We start from the raw sequence: 21,720 nt of genomic DNA on the forward strand, positions 1-21,720 counted from the left end.
AGACATGTAGGGTTGTTTTTAAAGAGAAAAGAGAGCCTCTACACCCACCCCACTCCCCATTCCAGGAACTGTAGCATGTTGATCTATTTGTTTTAAAGGTAAAGCTTTAACACATACATACATAGTCTTTGATCATTAAAGAGTTAGCATAGTACATGTCCTTTTTTGAAAATGTTTCCCTGAATCTGGTTTGTAAATTCAAGATTTTGTTCATTCATTTGACAGACAGAGATCACAAGTAGGCAGAGAGGCAGGCAGAGAGGGAGAGCAGGAAGCAGGCTCCCTGTGGAGCAGAGAGCCCAATGCTGGGCTCCATCCCAGAATCCTGGGATCATGACCTGAGCTGAAGGCAGAGCCTTTAACCCACTGAGCCACCCAGGCGCCTGGTTTGTAAATTCAGACTGAGTAGTTAAAATCTGGAATTATCTAAACGTCAGTAAGTAGAAATAAAAGAAGAGCAGACAGATTAAGGTTCAGACATGCATGGCAGATGGAATAGTAGTTATTAAAAAATTATCGTGTGTGTGTGTTTTGTATTTAGTCACATTGAAAAATCTTACGCATTGTTTGTGAATTTCTTAATGTTGCCTCAGTCTCAGTTTAGCAAGGCATTTTTTTTAAGGACTTTAGCATTATTCTATTATGAACTGTTAACAGTCGGCACTTAAAATGTCTCTAAGGAGAGAATATTCCCCTTTTCCAGGTGAGTGAATATTCTTATATTTATCCTAAAAAAACCTTAATTTAAAACTTACTGAATTTAAAAAATGCCTTTGAAAGTTGTTAGTGGTGATGGTATTTTTAAAAACATATCAGGCAGACTCAAATATCAGTTCTTTCTCTGAGACTATCCTCTAGGTATAATTCAGTTATTCCCGTTTTCCCATTTTAGTTTATCCAAAGAACTCCAGTTCTGTAGTATTTGACTTATTGCATTGTAGTATTATATATATTTTTTGTTTATTGAGAGAGAGCATGCATACACATGATGGGGAGGGGCAGGCAGAGGGAGAGAGAATCTTAAGTGGGGCTCGATCTCATGAGATCATGACCCGAGCCAAAATCAAGAGGCGGAGGCTTAACCGACTGAGCCACCCAGATGCACCAGTGTAATCATTTTTTACATGTCTTCTTCATAGACTATGAGCTTCTGGGGGGCAGGTCTTATTTTACTTGGCATTTTATACTCTGCATTGCATAACATCTGGCCTGTTGGAGGTCTTCTCATCTTCATAGAATTGCCATTAGGAAGCAGTTCACATTTAAGATTGTGGCTGAGCATTTTTAATAGCCTTTTACAAATCTGTTATTTGACTGCTACCAAGGCAGGTAGCTGTGCAATAATATCATGTATCAGATGTACAATATCTCCCCAGAGATACTAGATCTCCAGAGATCAGATATCTGCATTTCTTGTCATTAAGTCATTTTGTCAGTCTGGAAAAATCATTATCTATAAAACCATTAGTGTATTATTTAAAGTCTCTATCACTTTAATTTTTTTTTTTTAAAGATTTTTATTTATTTATTCGATAGGGAGAAATCACAAGTAGTCGGAGAGGCAGGCAGAGAGAGAGAGAGGGAAGCAGGCTCCCTGCTGAGCAGAGAGCCCGATGCGGGACTCGATCCCAGGACCCTGAGATCATGACCTGAGCCGAAGGCAGCGGCTTAACCCACTGAGCCACCCAGGCGCCCTATCACTTTAATTTTTAATGGGAGAAATTGCACACTTTTTAAAATTTTTGCCAGGTATTTGCTACCTACATATCAATCTTATCACTTATTTTTCCCAAACAAATCCTTTTAGCAGAGTGGGCAGTCTTAGGGGATCACAACTCCAAACTAGTTGTATTTATGACAGGCTGCTTACATCTTTTGTTTGTTTGTTTGTTTTTGGACAGAGAGAGAGGGATCACAAGTAGGCAGAGGGGCAGGCAGAGAGAGAGGGGTAAGCAGGCTCCCTGCTGAACAGAGAGCCCAATGCGGGGCTCTATTCTAGGACCCTGAGATCACGACCTGAGCTAAAGGCAGAGGCTTAACCCACTGAGCCACCCAGGCGCCCCTGCTTACATCTTTTATCCTGTTGTTTGCTAAGTCACTCATCCACTCCTATGCACACTGGAGACTACAATGTTTCAAGCATTGTGCTTAGTTCAGGGGCTGTAATAACAATGAACAGGCTGTGATAACTGCTTTCAGTCCTGGGAAAGAACCAGACATTTTGATGAGTTGAAATGATGTGTTATCTGGTCCATTTGAAGATACTTAACCCAAACTTGGAATATTATACTCTTCTTTCACACTGTTCTGTTCTCTGAATTTCTATTATAGTTGTAGTCTGTAATGATAATACAGTATGGACAGAATTATTATGGGCTTGTTACTTTTTATGGGTGGGAGTATTATTTCCATAGGAAGTCATTAACCTCTTTCAAGATAAAGATTGTCATGTTACTTTGTGTCATAAGCACTGCTGGAGACATATACATTTTTAATAATACTTGTGGAATTGACAGACAAACCCTCTAATATTCTGATGTTGGTCCTTTAGAACTATAAGAATGGTAGTAACAGCACCTGTGCAGAGGGTAAGATTGGCCTGATGTGATGGGTAAGACCTAGGAAAAGAGCCAGACAGTGTAATAGGTGCCTCTCATTCTCTGAGTCTCAGTCTTAGTGGGGGGTAGGTATTACCTCCCTTTCTGCAGATGAAGAAATTGAAGCTTTGAGAGACTTAAGATTCTTGCTCAGAGTTTAAACACCAATGGACTCTTTCTGTCAAAATACATTTATATGTGGATGCATATTTTTGCTAGGAAGGTGATTAAATATTTGTTTTGGTCATAGAATTCTATGGAATTAGGAAAGCAGTGTATGACAATCCAGGCACAGAGCTCCTTCTCTCTGAAGCTCACGGCCGAATGGGGATCAGGTCTGTAATGCTCTCCTGCTTGACATAATGCCGCAGCATCCTGAACTAAACGCTGCACTGGCTTATGTTATTTATGAATAACACAAACTCCCTTTAAACCAACCAGATTTTGCAAATTACTTCTCTAGTTTTTAATAATACATTAAGAATTAAGAAATTTTAAGAGTGGGATGCAGGTATTTGATTTTATTAGTGGTTTTTAGTTTTCTTGTGCATATGTTGGATTTTCATTCTAGTATATGGAATAGGCTTTTAAAAACATTGCACAGGTGACTCAAGATACAACTATCTGTATTTTGAAATTTGTGGTATGTAATTCAGACACAATGAGAACATGTTGGGGTACCTGGATGTCTCAGTTGGTTAAGCTCAGGTCATGATCTCAGCTCAGATATGATCTTAGGGTCATGAGATCCATCCTTGTGGGGCTCCACGCTCAGCAGGGAGTCTGCTTCAGATTTTCTCTCTCCCTCTCCCATGCTCCCTGCTTGTGCATGCACTCTTTCTCTTAAAAAAAAAGGGGGGGGGGAATGAGAATCTGTTACACTTACAACATGTTGTATGAACATTATCTCTGTTTTAGTACTTTAGGTTATTGGTATTACACTTGTTTATATTATGTATTTCCCCAATAGAAAAAATGTCTGTGGCAAATTAAGATATGAAAACTTAGCTTTGGGACTCTATGTTTCCCAGCCTTGAACTTGTCTGTGTTTCTATTACTATTAGGTATAATTCAAAGGTATTCTGCAAAGTTTCACAGTTGTAGAGAAGGACTTGAGTGGATGGGCATTGTATTCTTTGATTCCAAAAGACACTGTTTTCCTTTGTTTTATATTTCGTTAGGTATATTGATATTTATATATATTTTTACATAGGTTGCATCTAATTAAAAGTGAGTAATTGCCTGCTTTTTCTTTTTCATAGATCTTATAATTTGGAGTGAACATTATTTTTATGCCTTGGCCACATTGTCATACTTTTTTCGAAGTTTGGATTTGCTTCTAACATTTTATCCGTTGTATTCTCAGTGTCTTGAAATATATCCAAGAATTCCTGTTTTCCTGAACAGTGTGGGGCTCTTAAAACCCTAAAATCAAGAGTCACATGTTCCACTAACTGAGTTCTTTAGGTGCCAGCCCCCAGAATTTTTTTAATCTGATTTTTTTTTTTTTTTTTGGTGCTGGTATTACTTCTGGGACGTCTTCATCCTTTCCTCCTTTTCATTGTAACCACTTTCTTCATTTATGGTGATGAAGTTTACCCTCATAGAGTTCCTCTGACTGGCATGTTTAGTTTCTCTGAGGGCAGTAGTGGCACATTCTTGCAGTCAGCCCTTTCTTCTGTAACTTCATTTATGTTCTCTTAGATTTTTTACTTGCAGGGTTACCACTTCCTGGTTTTTTGCTGCACTTTATCTTTGTTGGAAAATTCCCTTGTTTGGTTATCCATTTTTCTAAAATGTCATGCAGATTTGTCACCAGGAGACAAGGGGATAACACAGCGACACACTTTACAGTCTGTACATGACCTGAGTAACTGATATTCAGTGAACAGTCACTGATAGACTTGAAAGAATTGATGTGGTTGGTCACTAATAGTGATGTAAAAGGTGGGAGAAAATGATAAAACTATAAAGCATTTTGTATCTACAGTATTTTCATCTTTAATTACATTTTAAAGAGACTAGACATTTTAGAAAAGGTGTATAGGTATGATTTATATAGTAATGATAATGATGATCATTACATTTCCAGAATATTATTGTGTGTCAGGGACTGTTTTAAGTGCTACACATACAGTAATAATCATGGTATAAGATATAAAAGCCTGAGATTTGTATTCACATGTTTGAGTTCTAGTGTGTCTCAGACATGGATATTCTTACGTGTACTGTGCTTGCAATGGAATGTCAAAATTGATAGCTATATATTCTTGTAATTTTAGTGTTAATAAGAGAAGTAGTGACCATGTTCAATAAAACTGGCATTTCTGTCAGTCTTCATAAAATCTTGAGATTATTTTTGCTCCTTTACAAATAGGTAAAACTGATGCTTAGATAACTTAAGTAAATGGAAATCTGATTTTACAAATAAAAAAACTGTTCAAAGAACCTAATAATTAAACAAGTGCGAACTCAACCTAGGTCTAAGTTTCTTATTGTGCTTCAAATTACTCCTATAGAAATAAGGTATTATTTTTTAGGGTTTTGGGTTTTTTTTTTTTTTTTGAGACTTAGTTTTTAAGGAAGTATACTCTAATCCACTCAGAATATATAGGCTGAGAAGGTTGTATCTCAGTTTTTCATGGGATTATTTCAGTACCATTTATTAAATAAAGGTTTCTTCATTGCCCTATCTAGTGATTATTTTATACATTCATCATTTGGAATATTCTCTTTGAGCCTTCTGCCTCCTTTTTCTGCTTGTCCAAATCCTGTTCATTCTTCAAATCTGTCTCAGCTCCCAGGGCTTCATAAAATCTTTTCCAGTACCCAGTCAGTGTCCATGCTCTGCCCCAGTTGAGATAGCTTCTTTTAATTGCCACAACTGTCTAAGTAGTATTTCTCATGATACCTCATTTTTACCTTGAATGTTTTAATTGCTACAGGAAGAGTACAATGCTTCTAGAGAGTGCAGTCAGTCTTTTCATCCTAACATCTCCTTGGGTATTTATTTTGGTACTGTGTACATAATAGACTTTCCAGTCAGTATTTGGTCTGAGTTTTCTTTCACATTTATTGGACCATTGTGATTTCTCTGGTCTCTTCCCCTGACTATATATCTGTATGAGTTCCACTCAGTTTTAGTTATTAATAATGTGTAGGACTGCTTCTTTTCTTCTGTTTTTAAAATTTCTTTATAGATTTGCCTGTTTCTTTTTTTTTCCTCAAATGGATATGGAATAACCTTTTCAAGTTCTTAAAACTTTCTAAGGGAGCACCTGAGTGGCTGTGAAGTCAGTTAAGCCGCTGTCTTGGACTCAGGTTGTGATCCAGGGTCCTGGGATGGAGTCCCATATCTCATCCCGAGCTCCATATCTCATCCCAGCTCCCTGCTCAGAGGGAAGCCTGCTTCTCCCCCTCCCTTTGCACATGAGCACGCTCTCTCTCCCAAATAAGATCTTTTTTATTTTATTTTTATTTATTTATTTATTTACTTATTTATTTAAAGATTTTTATTTATTTATTTTACAGAGAGCGAGCGATCACAGGTAGGCAGAGAGGCAGGCAGAGAGAGAGAGGGGAGGAAGCAGGCTCCCTGCTGAGCAGAGAGCCCGATGCGGGACTCGATCCCAGGACCCTGAGATCATGACCTGAGCCGAAGGCAGCGGCTTAACCCACTGAGCCACCCAGGCGCCCATAAGATCTTTTTTAAAAAACAAAATTTAGATATTTGCTGGAGTTCTATAGTAATGCACTTTCATAATGTTGTCTGATCTGGGAACACGGTCAATAGGCCCTTTCATTCAAGTGTTCGTTTCTGTTTCTCCAATGGCTTTAAGATTGCTTTGTGTGTGTCAATTGAGTTTGATTTTCTCATATACCCAAATGAAGGAGGAATGCAGTGTAGGTTACATAACAAATTAGATTTATGTATCATCATTTGAAATGCTGCAGAGCTGTAAATGTGGTTGACAGAATGCTCTGAAGTCATAGCTTTTATGTTTTGCTGGAGGCAAAAGAATTTTAACACTTCCTTGAAGAACCTCTAGGTTTGTGGATTTTAGATGCCTGGATTATCTAATTTGCATACTATCTGGTATTCACTACTAATGACCTGACATTTGATTTCTAAGGGTAAAACAATTATAAGTGTTTTCTTACTTCTTGATTTATTAAGAATTAGATAAAATGAATAGAACTTTTCCCCACGGCTTTATGCAAGTGGCACTGGTTTTGCTCCTCTGGTTAATGAGAGTGGTCAGCCAGGCCACTTGTTTTGTTTATTTCTGAGTGGCTTTGGTCTGCCTTAGGGAAGGAAGTTTGTTTTTGGCAGAAAATGTGTTTATTCATTCCATTTGTAGTAACATTGATCCAAGAGGAGCTTTTGAGGAAAACCAGAATGGTTCAGCTTTGAACATAAATAGCTCCCATTCATCACCTAGCTGATAGAAAAAAAAGAAAGATTAGGATTATTGGTATATAAATTATAGACCAATCCTAGAGCAGGATTTGCAGACTCACGTTTCATCAAACAAATTTAGACTGTTTCTTTTGGCCTACTGGTTATTTTTAAAGCTTAATTAGTTGATAACCTCTAAAAATTGTTTTACCTGAATATCCAGCCCCGGATCACCTGTGTTTTTAGCATGGCATCTCAGTAGCCATGGCACTCCTTAGATGAAGCATAGACATTTGTTTCCCTAGTTAGCACTTCTAATGTGGCTCCACCCAATTCAGATGCATTTAACTTTGCAGCCCCTGGAGGCTGTTGGATTAAGAAGTAATCGTAGACCTAAGACTGCTAATGCAGCTAAACCCTCCACTTCGAGTTAATAGAAGCTGGAATAGTAGGTGTGAAGATTTTAGGTAAAGAGAGCTGTAGTGGAATTTGGGATTTATGAGAGAAAGTAGTTGCAGAGGAATCCAAGGGTTTTACTTGAGCAATTGGGAGGATAGAGATGTCATCAACCGAGTTAAGGGAGAGTGGTCAGATCAGGTGTGAGGAGGAAAGATGAATAGTTTAGTTTTGACATGTTTGAGGTATCTATTTGAACATCCAAGAGGAGATATTGAATAGGCATTGGCTATGAGAGTATGGAATTGGAGATGAATGTCTAGACTGGATAATTAAATTTGAGATACGTAGTTGATACTAAAGCCATGAGATGGAATGAAATCACAGAGGAGAATGGACTGCATTCTGGGCACATCAGCATCTGGGGATTTGAGAGAAGTTCAGCAACAGAGATAAAGAGCATCCAGTGAGTTAGAATGAGATGGAAGGGAGTATGGTGTCCCAAAGGACAAGTGTCCTGACGTGGTTTCATCCCAAAAGCAGAGCTGGAGACAGACCCTTATTAGGCAGGTAATTTAGGGACCTGTTAACAAGAAACAAGTTGGTGGGGCACCTGGGTGGCTCAGCCCGTTACATGTCTACCTTTGGCTCAGGTCATGATCCTGGGGTCCTGGGATCAAGCCCTGCATGGGGCTCCTTGCTCAGTGGGAAGCCTGTTTCTCCCTCTCCCTCTCTGAGTCTCTCTCTCTCTCAATAAATAAATAAAATCTTAAGGGAAAAAAAATAAAAAGGAAACAAGTTGGAGAACTGGGGCCCATGAAACAGGGAGGGAGGAAAAGTCAAAACAAGGGTCTGTATTGACCTGGTCACATCTGTGAGTACCTGGGCCTCAATTCTGAGGAAGTCCTCTGAGAAGACATAAGAAATAAGAATATGCCTTTGGGTGGGAAGGAGGGGGTATTTATATACCAGATCCCATTCCCCAGTGGTCAGGGGTTGCTCAAAGGTTGTTGATGTTAACTTCTTCATACTTCCAGGTCAAGGTTCATATATCCCAGGATGGCTGAAGAGTTCTAAGCGTTTCTTAGAGCAAAGCTTGTGAGCAGAAAGTGAGCCCCATTAGTGCAGCTAAGGGGAGGTGCCTCAGCTCTAGTGAACTTGTGAGGCAGTGTGTGAGAGGTATCCCATACAGCCTTCCTTAATAGCACTTAATAGCACTTGCTATTTAGTCCATTCTGCTGCAGAGTTTTCAAGATCGTGGCCGGCCACACTGTCTATGTTAGACTTATAATAGGAGGGTTAGTGAAATAATGTTCATTTTTGCAGTCCTCTACGACTTTTTGTAGATTTGCCTTACCTTCAGCCCGCACTTGAACAGGTCAGGGCGTTGTCCTGGTTCAATGACACAGACCTTCTCCCAAGGGATCAATGCCTGTAATTGACTTATCATTGTTGGGTCATAACTGTTACAGCTGCTCACTTACAGTTATTACTGAGCATTGCAGCCCCAGTCGAATTCCCTAGGTTCTGGATGGAGTTCCTTCTGTCCTCATTGTGTAGCAGCAGCCGTAAGTTGTTACAGGACTCCCCGATATGGTAACTCTTTCCTTAGCATGCTGGTCTGGTAAGGAGTCCAAGATAACCAGGTGGTAGTTGCTTCAGAATATTTCCTGTGTCTTCTGGCAGAAACCACTGTTCTTCTCCTCCGCTATCAGAATTTCTAATCCAGTGAACCTGAAGGTTGTCAATCTTATTTCCATCTGTTGGTTCCAGGACCTTTTTGTCCTTCCCTCCCTTTCTTATCTGTCAGAGACACAGCACCACATTTTAGCCTTTAGAAGACAATGTACGTGTTTGATCGTTTACCATCTTGGAAGGCAGTGCCCTATCCCCTCTAAATGTTACTAAGCATATAGAAATTGTGTTCACAAAGTCCAGGACTCTGGCCATAGAATAAACAATTAGGAAAAGAGATTTTTATGTAAAGGTGAGTAGTTGCCTTAGTCAAATATGTCCCCCACTGCTTGTGAACTCAGCTAGTTTGTTCTAGTGGCTGTAGTTGCTCTTGGTTATAAAGTTAGAATAAAATCATTTTGAAGATTTAATTTTACCTCAGATGTTTTAGGATTTGCAGATACCTTAATAGTATTAGTAAACCAGTCTTACAGAGGACTTCGTGGTTCACATGGGTTTTGCCAGATGTACCTCAGGCAAGGAATGGGTTATTGTCATGGAATATAAGGATCTTAGTACCTCTAACAAAACTGGTATTTTTAATACATTGAAAGGAAATGATTGTAAACTATGATAATAGTATAGAAATATATCTTTTTTGGTAATTTTAGGCCCCTGTTATAAGAAAAAAGATGAATTAGAAATTTTCTTCCCTTTCTGTCTCTTGCTTCATGATATGATGATGACTATATACTTCCCTTGGTAAAGATTGTAGTCTTTGAGTGTTTTGAGGGTGGCAATTAGGGTGTCTTATCTAAGCCTGTTGGTATTTTCCAGGGCTTAACACAATGGCTTACTTTTAGTAGGTTCTCTGTAAATAGTTGTTGATTTAATTCAAGGAGGTGTATGTTTGTTCATATACATACACACACATAAGTGTATATAGCGTATGTGTGTGATATGTGATGGCATTCATAAACTTTGTTAAAGTTAACTTTAATAAAATTACACGTTTTAAAATATAATAATGTTTTAGACTTTCTTCCTTTTTTCTTTCTTTAAACAGATAGAAGGACAAGAACAGAATCACCAGCACTGGCTGAAGGTAAATACGTCTTTTGGGGGAAATGATAATTCAGATATAAAGGAAAAGTTATGATTTAAGTAAAAAAACTACATTGGCTCAATATAATTTAAGGAAGATTTTCTGTATATAATATTGAACTGCTAAAAATATCTTTAGGAAATACCCTATACTGTTTAGTTTCTTAGAATAGGAAGTAGTGGGAAAAATGTAAATTAATTAGAACTTTTTTTTTTTTAACAACTTTCTTTCAGTAGGAGAAGATATGTGTTTTTCTTTTAATTCCTTTTTAAGTCATTTTAGTTTCCAGTATAGTTAATCAGGAAAGGTCTAACCCATAATTCTAGTGGTTTTAATATGTATGTGCTATAAAGGAAGACACTTTTCCATGCTTTCATCAATAAGAATTCTAGCTGTTACCAATTTTGGTCTTCTTGAAAAAGTCTTGCCAAGAACACAATAGCCGCCACAAAAGTTACTGATACAGGTGTCCTCAGTACTTAAACATTTATCATTCTGTAATTGTTTTAATTATAAACAAGTTAATAGGTATTTACAAATGTAATTTTTCTGTAGATATATTTTGTGTTCTTCAAGTGAAAATGAGCAGCTTAAAATTTCTTTCTGTGCTCTTCCTAGTCTTAAACAGAGATATTTACATTTCAAAACTTGCCTGTCATTTTACTAGAGCTGATAATAAGACAGTTAGCATGATCATCTTTTGGAATTGTAATTACCTCACCTACTCTGTGTATGTTACAGTGCGGGAGTTGTCAACCTTTTTTTGGGCCGTGGACCTCTGGTAATCTGGTGAAGCCTGTGAATCCCTTCCCAGAATAATGATTTGAAAATGATTTGTGATGTTATGAAATAAGACACATAAGATTAAAAAGGAAATTAGTTATATTGAAGTATAACTAACAAATATTAAAAATAAAAATTTTTGATAGAGTAATATGTATGCTTCTCCCAGTAGAGAATAAACTTCAGCAACAATTTTGCTAACTATTGTAATTTTAAATAGTGATGAATTTGCAGTAACTGTAGTATAATATGAAAATACCTCTGTTTCTATTGATGATAAGTTCTCATAGGTATTTCTAGTACACTGCATTGTTGCCTGTAATTTTGATTGAAGGAATTGTAAAACTTCACCTAGAGGTTAGTGAAAAGGTTCCCATCCAAGTCCAGGTCACTGAATTGTTCCTCTGGACCCTAGATTAAGAACTCATGCTTATGAAAAGTTAGCTAGGCTTTCTTGCTCCATCATATTTGAATAAGTGTGTGTGTGTGTTTTTTTTTTATGTTGTGTATAATTGATCTTTAAAGAGTGGAGTTACACACTCATTTCTTAAGAAATATCCCAATGGTGTAGGCTAGACGTTCTTGAAATAAATAGCTTTGAAGAAACTTCAGTTTGCTGGTCAATAATCACAGAAACAGTGGCATATTCTGTGGAAAAGGGAGTTGCAGATAAGTGGTAAGCCTTGGAGAGTGCCCATCTCCAGAGAATTCACATTCTGTTTCAAGGAACACGAAATTAACATGTAAAAAATAAAATACCAGCTTGAGATGTTGAAAGTTTAATGAGAAAAAAAAAATCATGATTTCCGCAGGAAGGATACAAATAGTTAGGTCTGATGCTTGTATTATGGAATCAGAAAGAAAGGTCAAGACTTATAAAAAGTCATCAAATGTTTTACAGTTAGTTCAGTAACATGAACTGTACAATGATCATGTGCCAGCCTAAGCTAGGAAGAGCCCAGAATGGTGTTACTAAATTTGACAAATGGTCGTTCAGAACCTTGTAGCTGACTACCAATAAAGGGATTGGCAGACCTGTTGAAGCTTGACCGATAGCAAAAACACTATTGTTTTGAAGGGGACACAGTGGGGCATCTGACTTTGCGGTATTTTTTGGTTGTGGTGCACTTGGTTTGTTCTGGTGACGTGATCTGCCCGTATGCCGTATTTTAAAAATGTTCTCAAAGGCTTCACTATCAGGATCTTTAGATTAAGCCCCACTTCTAAAAACTAATTTGCTGCTTTTGCCAAGTCCCCAAGTTTCTCTAGTCCTCAGTTTCTTCCTATAAAATTAGAGAACCTGAGCTACATGATTTCAGGTCCTCTCGTGAACCTGGTATTCTGGGCTGATTTTCTACCTTTTCTGGGACCCTTCCCTTCCTTTCTCTTTCTCCTTACCAGCAGCGTTTGAAAGATGAACTTTTGTTTATATAAATATTGCCCTAGTAAAAGCTATACAAAACTTTAAAAGCTATAATTATTAGATAGTATACTTTGTTCAGAATGTTTTTATGATGTATATACTCTGCATTTTGGTCTGCTGGAGTCTTTTTAGCCTTACAAGTGGTACTGATTTTTAAATGTAGGAAGATTATTCAAGTACACATTTTTAAGATTGTGTGATTACCAAGAAGAGGAAATTTATATTTTGTTTTCGTATTCTGTTTGATTATGATGAGTCTGGAGGAGTTATATTTAAGAGAATGGTTTTAATTGAAGTTCAGGAGCTGTAATGTCACTGTACTGAATTCCTTTAATATGCTGGGTCCAAACAGAGAGACCTGACAAATGGTAGAGAAATATTTAAGGACATTTCTTAGTCACCATCTGTCATCTTTTCTAGTCAGTGTTTTGTTTTGTTTAGTTTTTTTTTCCTTAAAATATTTTTTTTCTCTGAGAATTTTATTCCTAATTTAGAAATTTCATGCTGGTATTAATTTCTTTCAAGAAGACTTCAGAGTTTTAATTTTCTTTTTTTTTTTCTTAGAGTTTTAATTTTCTTTACTCTTTTTGGCTGAATTATGTGTATTTTCATTTATGACTAAGAAGAAGATGGCAGAATGGTTAAGAGAACTGTTAGGAGCCAGGTTTGTGTGAGTGAGAATTCTAGCCTCATTGTTTACTAATTTGTTGACTTTGAGAAAGTTATTTAATCCTTCTGACCCTCAGGTTGCTCAGAAGTAAAATGGGTATTGTAGTGTTAGACAACCTCCAAAATGGTGGAGAACTTTATAAGATAATACTGTGTATATATTACTTGGCATCGTGTGTGGCACACAGAAAGATCTCAGTCATTTGTTTTTACTTTCATTTAGTCCTCAAAGCGTCCAAGGGCCTCTGCAAAGTGCTTGGGACATGAAAATTAAGTTAAGTCACACTCAGGGCGAGATGGTTTTGATGCCCTTAGTTCCTTCAGTCTGTAATGTTAAAGAAGGTCCTTATGATAAATATTCCTAGATAACCCTTTCTAAACTTCGTTCTCTTTGGAAACTAAAGCATCATAATTACTAGAAAGGAGATAGCTTGTTTGTAATTTTTTGCATATGTGAATGTGTGTTTATAGTCTAATGGGTAACTTTCTTTTGACCTCAGGTTAATGTATTTTAAGATATTTCCGATACTTAATGGGTTGTCAAATGCCATAGGGACTATTTAATTCTCAGAACCCAGTGAGAACTGAGGCCAGTGAGGAGAAATTAACAAATGGGCAAATATTAGCTTAATATAAGCTTTGTGTGATTCTTCGCAGGATTCATGTTGGATTAATTGTGCATCATTTAATCTTCCACTAAAGTTCCTAAAAAAGTTTCTAAAAATTGACTGAAGTCTAAATTTTTTTTTAAAGATTTTATTTATTTCTTGGAGAGAGAGGGCTTAAGCAGGGGGTGGGGACAGAGGGAGAAGGAGAAGCAGACTCCCCAGTGATCAGGGAGCCTGACATGCTTGATCCCAGGACCCCAAGATCATGACCCGGGCCAAGGGCAGACACTCAACCAACGAGCTACCCAGGTGCCTCTGAATCATTTGAGAATAGAATGAGTTACCCCTGGATATAGTCATGCAGAATGAAATACTTAAGCAGTTGGCTGCTTGGCATGGATGTTGTAGAACAGGTACATATTTGACTAGACAGTCAAGTTTGAGTCTTCCATTTTAGCACATGTTGTGTTTAGTCTGGGCTGCTATAACAAAATGCAGTAAACTAGGTGGCTTATAAATAGCAGAAATTTATTTCTCATAGTTCTGGAGGCTGGAAGTCCCAGGATCAAAGTGCTAGCATAGTTGGGTTCAGGTGAGGCCCACTTCCGAGTTCATAACACAGCTGTCCTTTTGCTGTGTCCTCATATGGTCGAAAGAGCAATGGAGTTTTCAGGGGTCATTTCTTTCAAGGCATTAATTCCATTCATGAGGTCTCCACACTGATGACCCAATCACCTTTCAAAGGGTTTAATCATTTTGGGTTTTAGGATTTCACAGGTGAATTATGAGGGGACACAGACATTCATGTTCTATCTCTTGCACTTTTATGTAGAATAGAAAGAGCTGATATATAAAATAGGCTTGGTAGCAAAACCAGACAAGAACAGAGAAAAAAATTAGTAGATTGTCTTACTTACAAAATAATCTAAAGTGGAATCTTTGGCCAAATCTAGAAGTACAAATTTTTAAGTGACTGTGTAGTGTTAATACCAGGAATGCAAGGATGGTTTAGCAGTTAAAAATGTTGTCATGTAATCTTATATTCTTATAATCTCATATTCATAGATTAAATGAAAAAATGGTTGATATGATAAAGATGAGAGTTCTGCCTCAGAGTGGGGTGTGTGTGTGTGTGTGTGTGTATGTGTGTGGTGTGTATTTAATGCAAAATCAAGTCAAAATCCCAATAAGATATTTGTAGAACTTGACAGTTTTGTTGGTGAACAAAAGACCAGATTAGCTAAGGCACTTTGGCAGATTAATCATTACTTAAATGGTAAGCACAGACCACAAAGAAAAGTGGGTTTTACATGTGACAGACGGCACCATAGACAAAGTTAAGACTAGGATACTGCAGTATTACAGACGAGGAGAAAATATTTGCCATGTGTATAAGCATGGCACCATCAAAACATTGGTACCCAAAAGTCCTATCTAGAATTCCTAAAGTCCAGCTGTGGGAGCTGGAGAGTGGCATATCAGCTGGAATTGAATTAGGAAAACATACCACCCTGGGTATTTCAAACAGGGAATTTAATATAGAGGATTGGTTATGAAGGTATTAGACTAGAAGAGCAAAGGAGAAGAAAAGACATAGAATGGCCAAAAAAGAAAAAGAAAAAAGATGGGATGATGGCTTTGCTACCAGAGATAAGCTGCTCCCACCATTAGACTGCAACCCACAGGCTGCACTTTGTTCTGCCTCTAACTGGGACAGCACATACTGGCCTCCCCTTATCTGACTGCTCTTAGAGCAGTTGCTGGTGTGTCCTGGCTAGAGACAGAAAGCTCTCTCTCTCCTGCCTTCTCATTTTCCAGTGCCTCTTATTGACATAACCTAACAACTGGAAAGAATGTCATGTACAGATTCTGGGCCCCCGCAGTGTGGACTACAGTGTATAGAAATGTAGGTGTAGGAAAGATTGTAGAAAAATAAATAATACAAGTTACAAAGGACATGAATATAAATTTTACAGATGACCTATAAATATGGAGAGGCACATTTTTACTGGTAATCAAGAAAATGTAAATTAAAGCATCATTGAGATATTTCACAATCTAAACATTAAAGCTTGAGGTTTTGGAGGATGGAAGAGAGGTGATCTTTTCCTAGTGGAAGAGTGAATTGATAGAAGTACTGTGGAGAGCAGTTTGGCACAATGTAGTAAAAATCACAGTTGCCCTTTAATTTCTATATGGCCATCTGGTGGAAACTCTTGTACATGGGTATATGTAGTATGAAAGGATATGTGTAAAGCATACTTTGCTAATAGAGAAAAATTGAAAAGGCATTCTCCCTCAATAGGTGAATAAGTAAATAAACTGGTTTCTTTGAACCACGAAATACTGTATACTAAGTGAACATGGGTAATTCTCAAAACATTAATGACTGAGAAAAGTAAGTTCTAAAAGAATATGGACAATAAATCATGCATATTTGAAAAGCTGTGTTATGAATACAGACCTCCATAGTAAAAATTGTAAAATATGTTTGGAAAGGAAGCATACTTTTAGGATTAGTTTTAGGGGATGGAGGAGGGGAAAGTTGGTTGGGGAAGGTTGGAAGGTTAACTGCTCAGAAACATAGGGAGGCCTCTGAAGCACATACGGCGAAATGTCATTGCTTTAATCTGGTGGTAGAGTATGTGAGTATATATATTTATTTATGTTTAAGTTATTTTCTAATTTTAAGAAATAGAAAGCAAGAAGGACTTAAGAATCAGCTCCTCTAGGAAGCCTTTGGTGAGGTGTTTCTTTTTCCATATGCTCATTGCGTCGTCTGCGTGCTTCTGCGTGGAGCATGCCACACCATCGTGGCTGGTCTCTTCCACTCGTCTGTGAATTCCTCTGTGCCAGATACTCACTGTCTGTTGTAGTATTCGGCAGACAGGAACTAAGGAAAGGTGGTTTGATTTAAAATAGCAACTATCACCAGGCACTGTCAGCACCAGTTAGCTGTAGAAATACTCAAGGTTTTACATAATGCAAGGGGTTTTATTTAATGGCTCATCCATGCATTGTTGCAGGGGTATCGCAAAGTGTTCAGACACCTGAATTCCAAATCCAGTCGTTTTTGTTGGGCATCTTTGAATGAGTTGTATGTGTATCAGTATCAGTGTATCAGTGACTATACATTTAAATTTTAAGATTAGAAGAGTGGAGGACAGGAGAGAGAAAGATAATCTCAGGCAGACTCCCTGCTGAGTGCAGAGCCAGATTCAGGGCTCCATATTACAGGGCTCCATCTCAGGAACCCCTGAGATCATGATCCGAGCGGAAATCAAGAGTCACATACTTAACTGACGAGCCACCCAGCTGTGCCCCTCTATATTTAATTTTTTAAAAAATTATTGATACAAAAGAATACCTTTATTTGTAAGCATGAAAGCCTAAAAGACTCCCGGGATCCAGTGATAACTGAGGAACTGGAACCTTACCCAGACCTTTGAAGTTGCCTGGTCCGATGGCCCTGTCTCTTTCCAGAGATAAAAAGTATCTCAAACTTGGTGTTTATTATTCTCTTGCATTTTTATATATTTTACCATATATGTATGGATATAATCTTTTATGGGTTTCAAAATAGTAGTCCTTTTTTTTTTTTTTTTTTTAAAGATTTTATTTATTTGAGAGCGAGCAAGCGAGAGAACTTAAGCAGGGGGAATAGGAGAGGGAGAAACAGGCTTCCTGCCCAGCAGGGAGCCTGATGTGGGGCTTGATCCCAGGTCCCTGGGATCATGACCTGAGCAGAAGGCAGCTGCTTAAGGACAGGCGCCCCAGTCATCCTTTTTTAAAAAAAGATTTTATTTATTTATTTGAAAGAAAGCGAGCAAGCAAGCGAGCGAGAGGGCATGAGCTGGGGGAGGGGCGCAGTGGGAAAGAGACTCTCCAGTGAGCAGGGAGCCCGATGCTGGCCCAATTCTAGAACTCCAGCGTCATGACCCAAGCCAAAGGCAGCCACCCAACCAACTGAGCCACTCAGGTGCCCATAAAATAGGGGTACATTTTAAAAAGTGAGTTCACAGTACTATTTTTATTCCTTGTTTAATGATCATATTTTTTCAAGAGAAATCTTTTTAATCTTTGTAAAATAGGTAATTTGGGAGTTCGGTGTTTTTGGCTTTTTTCATATTCTCATCACCTTCCTGTACATTCTTAAATTACTTACTTGCCTTGGAACTTTATATTAGCCCTTCTAATAACCTGTGTTTGTAGCTGATGTAAAGCATCGTAGCAGGAAGCATGTCTTTGCTTTCTTGTTTTAAATTTGCAACTCAGGCATTAATTTGCAGTGGTGGTTTGAGGCGTGGAAGAGTACTGTTACTAGTAATCTCTGAATCAAACTCAAAGATGCCATGACAGTCTGAAGTGATAGTAATTTATTATGGTTCACTTCCATTTAAGGAATAGTATTGATCTCCTAATTTATTGTATTTATCACACATGGCCAGGCATCCTAGTGAGTCTTTTATTTAAAATAGTATGGGGGCACCTGGGTGGCTCAGTGGATTAAAGCCTCTGCCTTCAGCTCAGGTGATGATCCTAAGGTCCTGGGATCAAGCCCTGCATCGGGCTCTCTGCTCAGTGGGGAGCCTGCTTCCCCCTCTCTCTCTGTCTGCCTCTCTGCCTGCTTGTGATCTCTGTCTCTCAAATAAATAAATAAAATCTTTTAAAAAATAGTGTAAGTAATGTTATTTATTTATTCATTTGACAGAGAGAGAAAGAGAGAGAGAGCGAGCAGAAGCAGAGGGAGCGGCAGGCAGAGGGAGAAGCAGGATTCCCACTGAGCAGGGAGCCCGATGTGGGACTCTATCCCAGGACTCTGGGATCATGACCTGAGCTGAAGGTACCTGCTTGATGGACTGAGCCACTCAGCCGTCCCAAGGTTTTTCTTTTAACATACTAAATCTAAGTGTATCCACTAGATGTCAGCATTAGGAGAGATGCAGTGTAACGTGTAGAGTCATAGCCAGAAGCAATATGAGAGATTCAGTCTAACCAAGTACTTGACTTGGGTCAAGTCACATATTTTGTGGTAGAGTAAAGACTAGAAATTAGGTCTCCTCGTTGCCATTCTATTGTTCATTTATGTCACTCTCTTCAAGACTGGTAACTCCTCTCCGTGTTATTACTGGGCTAATTATATTGCTCTTGGGATTTATGGTGAAATTTTAGTAGTTCTCTGGTGGTAGTGTGGCTGGGCACGCAGTAATACCTGAATCCTGCATCTTTTCCTCTACATTTTACAAAGGAAGGAGAATCAAAGGATCTCTTTATTAATAGCTACACTAGTATCTGATGATGATAGATTAGATATTGTGAGTAAGGATAAGGAGTAAGCTACTCTCTAAAACTTTCTATCAGTCAGATTTCAACCAAGATAGCAGAAACCTTGATAGGTATATTTCAAAAGGAATTTAACATGTGGATTTATTTATACAAATGTTGGAAGCTTGAGCAAAAAAAGGTTTGCAAGTTTTTACTCACAGCACTGCTGACATTAATTCTGAAGTGTTTCGCAACACCTCTTCTGATACCAAATGTGTGGAGCTTTTTTTCCCACACCAGTCAATTCTCCCAACTCTCCAGACACCAGTCCTACAGTTCATTTTAGTACTGATGCTGACTCCTAGCTATGCAGAGTTGGTGCGCAGACCTCACAGGTTAAGGGCTTAGTCCCACAATGCTCCAGTTTATTCCAGATGCCATTCATAAATCTAGGCCTCCTGTACTTCTGACCGTCCAGGTGTGAAAGGGGGCTAGGGGTGGGGGGTTCCCGTGACTCCTTCCTCAGGTTTGAAAATCTGCTGTAATGGGTCACAGAACTCAAAGAAACACTTTACACTAGTACCAGTTTATTATAAAGGAATTTTATAAAGGGTACAAATGAGCAGCCATATGAAGAGGTATGTAAGGTGAGGTCCAGAAATGTCCTGAGCGTAGATGCTTCTGTCTCTGTGGGGTTGGGGTGTGTTCCCTTCCTAGTATGTGGATGTATTTACCAATTTGGAATTTCCTCAGGCTCCATCATTTATGGGTTTTTATGGAGGTCCCATTATATAGGCATGACTGATTTTAAATCATTGGCCATTGGTGATCAATCTCTAGTCCCTCTCCCCTTGCCAGAGGTCACGTGGTAGGGCTGCAGTCTAAGTGTGCCTTGGTCTTTGTGGTGACCAGCCCTCATCTTGAAGCTACAGGGGACTCATTAAAAGATGCCCCTGTTACCCAGGAAATTCCAAGGGATTTAGGATCCCAGGTTAGGCATGGGGAGGGCAGGTGGGATAAAGACCATATACATGTGCTATTCTGTCTCATGAGGTAACTAAGATATTAATGATAACTACAGGAAGCAGCTTTCACTTCTTGAGCTGGGGGAAAGAAGCGAAAGGTAGGTTTGACAGAATTTAGGAGCTTGAAGGAGGACCTCTGTAAGACTGGAAGCTCAGACCTCTGGAGGGGTCAGGGACTGCAGTGCTGCTTGGCATTCCCTGGGAGCTGGAGCCTAGAGCCGTAGTGAACTTTGTTTGTTTGTTTGTTTGTTTGTTTTTTAAGATTTTAGGGGCCCCTGAGTGGCTCAGTTGGTTAAGCATCTGCCTTCAGCTCAGGTCATGATCCCAGGATCCTGTGATTGAGCCCCACATCAGGCTCCATGCTTAGCAGGGAGCCTGCTTCTTCCTCTCCCACTGCCCCTTCCCCAGCTTGTGCTCTTTCTCTCTCTCTCCAAAATAAATAAAATCTTTTTTCCCCTAGTCATAGAGCATGTGTGAATGGGGGCAGGAGCAGAGGGAGGGAGACCAGCAAACTTGCTTGCTGAACGCAGAACCTGATGCAGGGGCCCAGTCCCACGACCCCGAAATTATGACCTGAACCGAAATTAAGAGTCTGACGCCTAATCAACTGAGCAACCCCAGGTGCCCCCAAATAGCTAGCTTTTGATGACAGGAAATGCTGACAGGACTTGAAAACAGTGATCCCCCCCCAAGTTTTATTTATTTAAATAATCTCTACACTTAACATGGAGCTTGAACTCATGACTCTGAGATCAAGAGTCTCATGCTCTTCCAACTCAGTCAGCTAGAAGCCCCCACAGAGGGACCTTCTTTCTTCCCACCTTCCAATGTCCTTGTAGTTGGTGGGGCCCAGTGAGAAGCCATCTGACAAAGTCGTCTAGGAGATACCCTTTTCAGCTTTTTTGTCCCAACATTAAAAGGAGATTATAGAACGATGGGCTTGGTGGTGAGCATTAGTAGGTAAATAACTGTCACAGTCTACCTTTTTGACCACTCATTCATCTTTTTTGTTTTGAGTACAGTGCCACTGTTTTCATGCTTCCTTTTAGAATTCTATCTAACACTTGGATAGTGCATGCTCAGATGGTCTTAGGATCCCAGAGGGGATGCGCAGTCTGCTTATTTTACCAAATGTTGTGGAACCAGGAGTGGAGAGAGAGTTGAAGTCCTGGGAGCTTAGATTCTGCTTAAACATGTTTACCTTGTAAAGATCAGAAAACAGGAGGGGCAAGAGGAAAAGGGATATCTTGTTACTGCATTTATTAAAAAATGTTTGTTGCCCAGTCATTGTGATTGTGTTAGAAGAAAGATTCTGTTTAGCAGCTTCCCTTCTTGGGAAGAAAGAATTGAAGATGAAGGTACTGGCAGGTCAGGGTGTGATGTGCATTTGTCGTGCAGTCAGTGGAGCAGATAGTGTCATGTCGGGATAATTATTATAGATGCTTTATTGGGAGGCTAGCCTGAGGTGGTTATTTCTCTCCGTTACAGTGGCACTCAACTAACTATTGAAGGTTTCCCACTTCGTGCACAAAGTTAGTATGTTCAGTACAATCAACCACTATGTTCCTAAAGTAAGTGTAGCCATGTTAGAAGCTAAGAAGGAATTGTGATCGTACCTCTCCTTTAAATTACTGTGTACCTGAATGATTCTTCAAATAAGAAAAATGCCACTAGATCTAACCTGTTTACAGTTTGTAAATGAATTCAGTAGGTATTTATTGGCTATTTACTCTGTCGCTCTTTGAAGATTTACTTTGCGTGCTTGTATCAGAGATG

The 21,720-nt window shown here is 38.8% G+C and overlaps 1 protein-coding gene across 40 annotated transcripts in view; it reads left to right on the forward strand.

Moving 5' to 3' along the window:
* CYRIB (CYFIP related Rac1 interactor B) overlaps nucleotides 1-21,720 on the forward strand; it is a 144,194-nt gene that overhangs the window by 79,496 nt on the left and 42,978 nt on the right. For 29 of the 40 annotated variants that reach the window (XR_014308612.1, XR_014308613.1, XM_082719726.1 and 26 more), the window contains one exon: nucleotides 10,133-10,171. The exons of 1 other annotated variant lie outside the window; for it this stretch is intronic. Coding sequence is in view for 2 of the 39 variants with exons in the window: in XM_082719726.1 (XP_082575852.1) it covers nucleotides 10,133-10,171 (39 nt within the window). In the remaining 37 variants the exon portion in view is untranslated. Of the gene's footprint in view, nucleotides 1-10,132; nucleotides 10,172-18,365; nucleotides 18,498-21,437; nucleotides 21,516-21,720 lie in introns of those variants that run through there. 10 more of the 40 variants (XM_082719731.1, XM_082719762.1, XM_082719745.1 and 7 more) reach the window with 2 other exon arrangements.

This window comes from Mustela nivalis (genome assembly GCF_964662115.1).
Source record: "Mustela nivalis genome assembly, chromosome: 2".
Lineage (NCBI taxonomy): Eukaryota > Metazoa > Chordata > Mammalia > Carnivora > Mustelidae > Mustela > Mustela nivalis.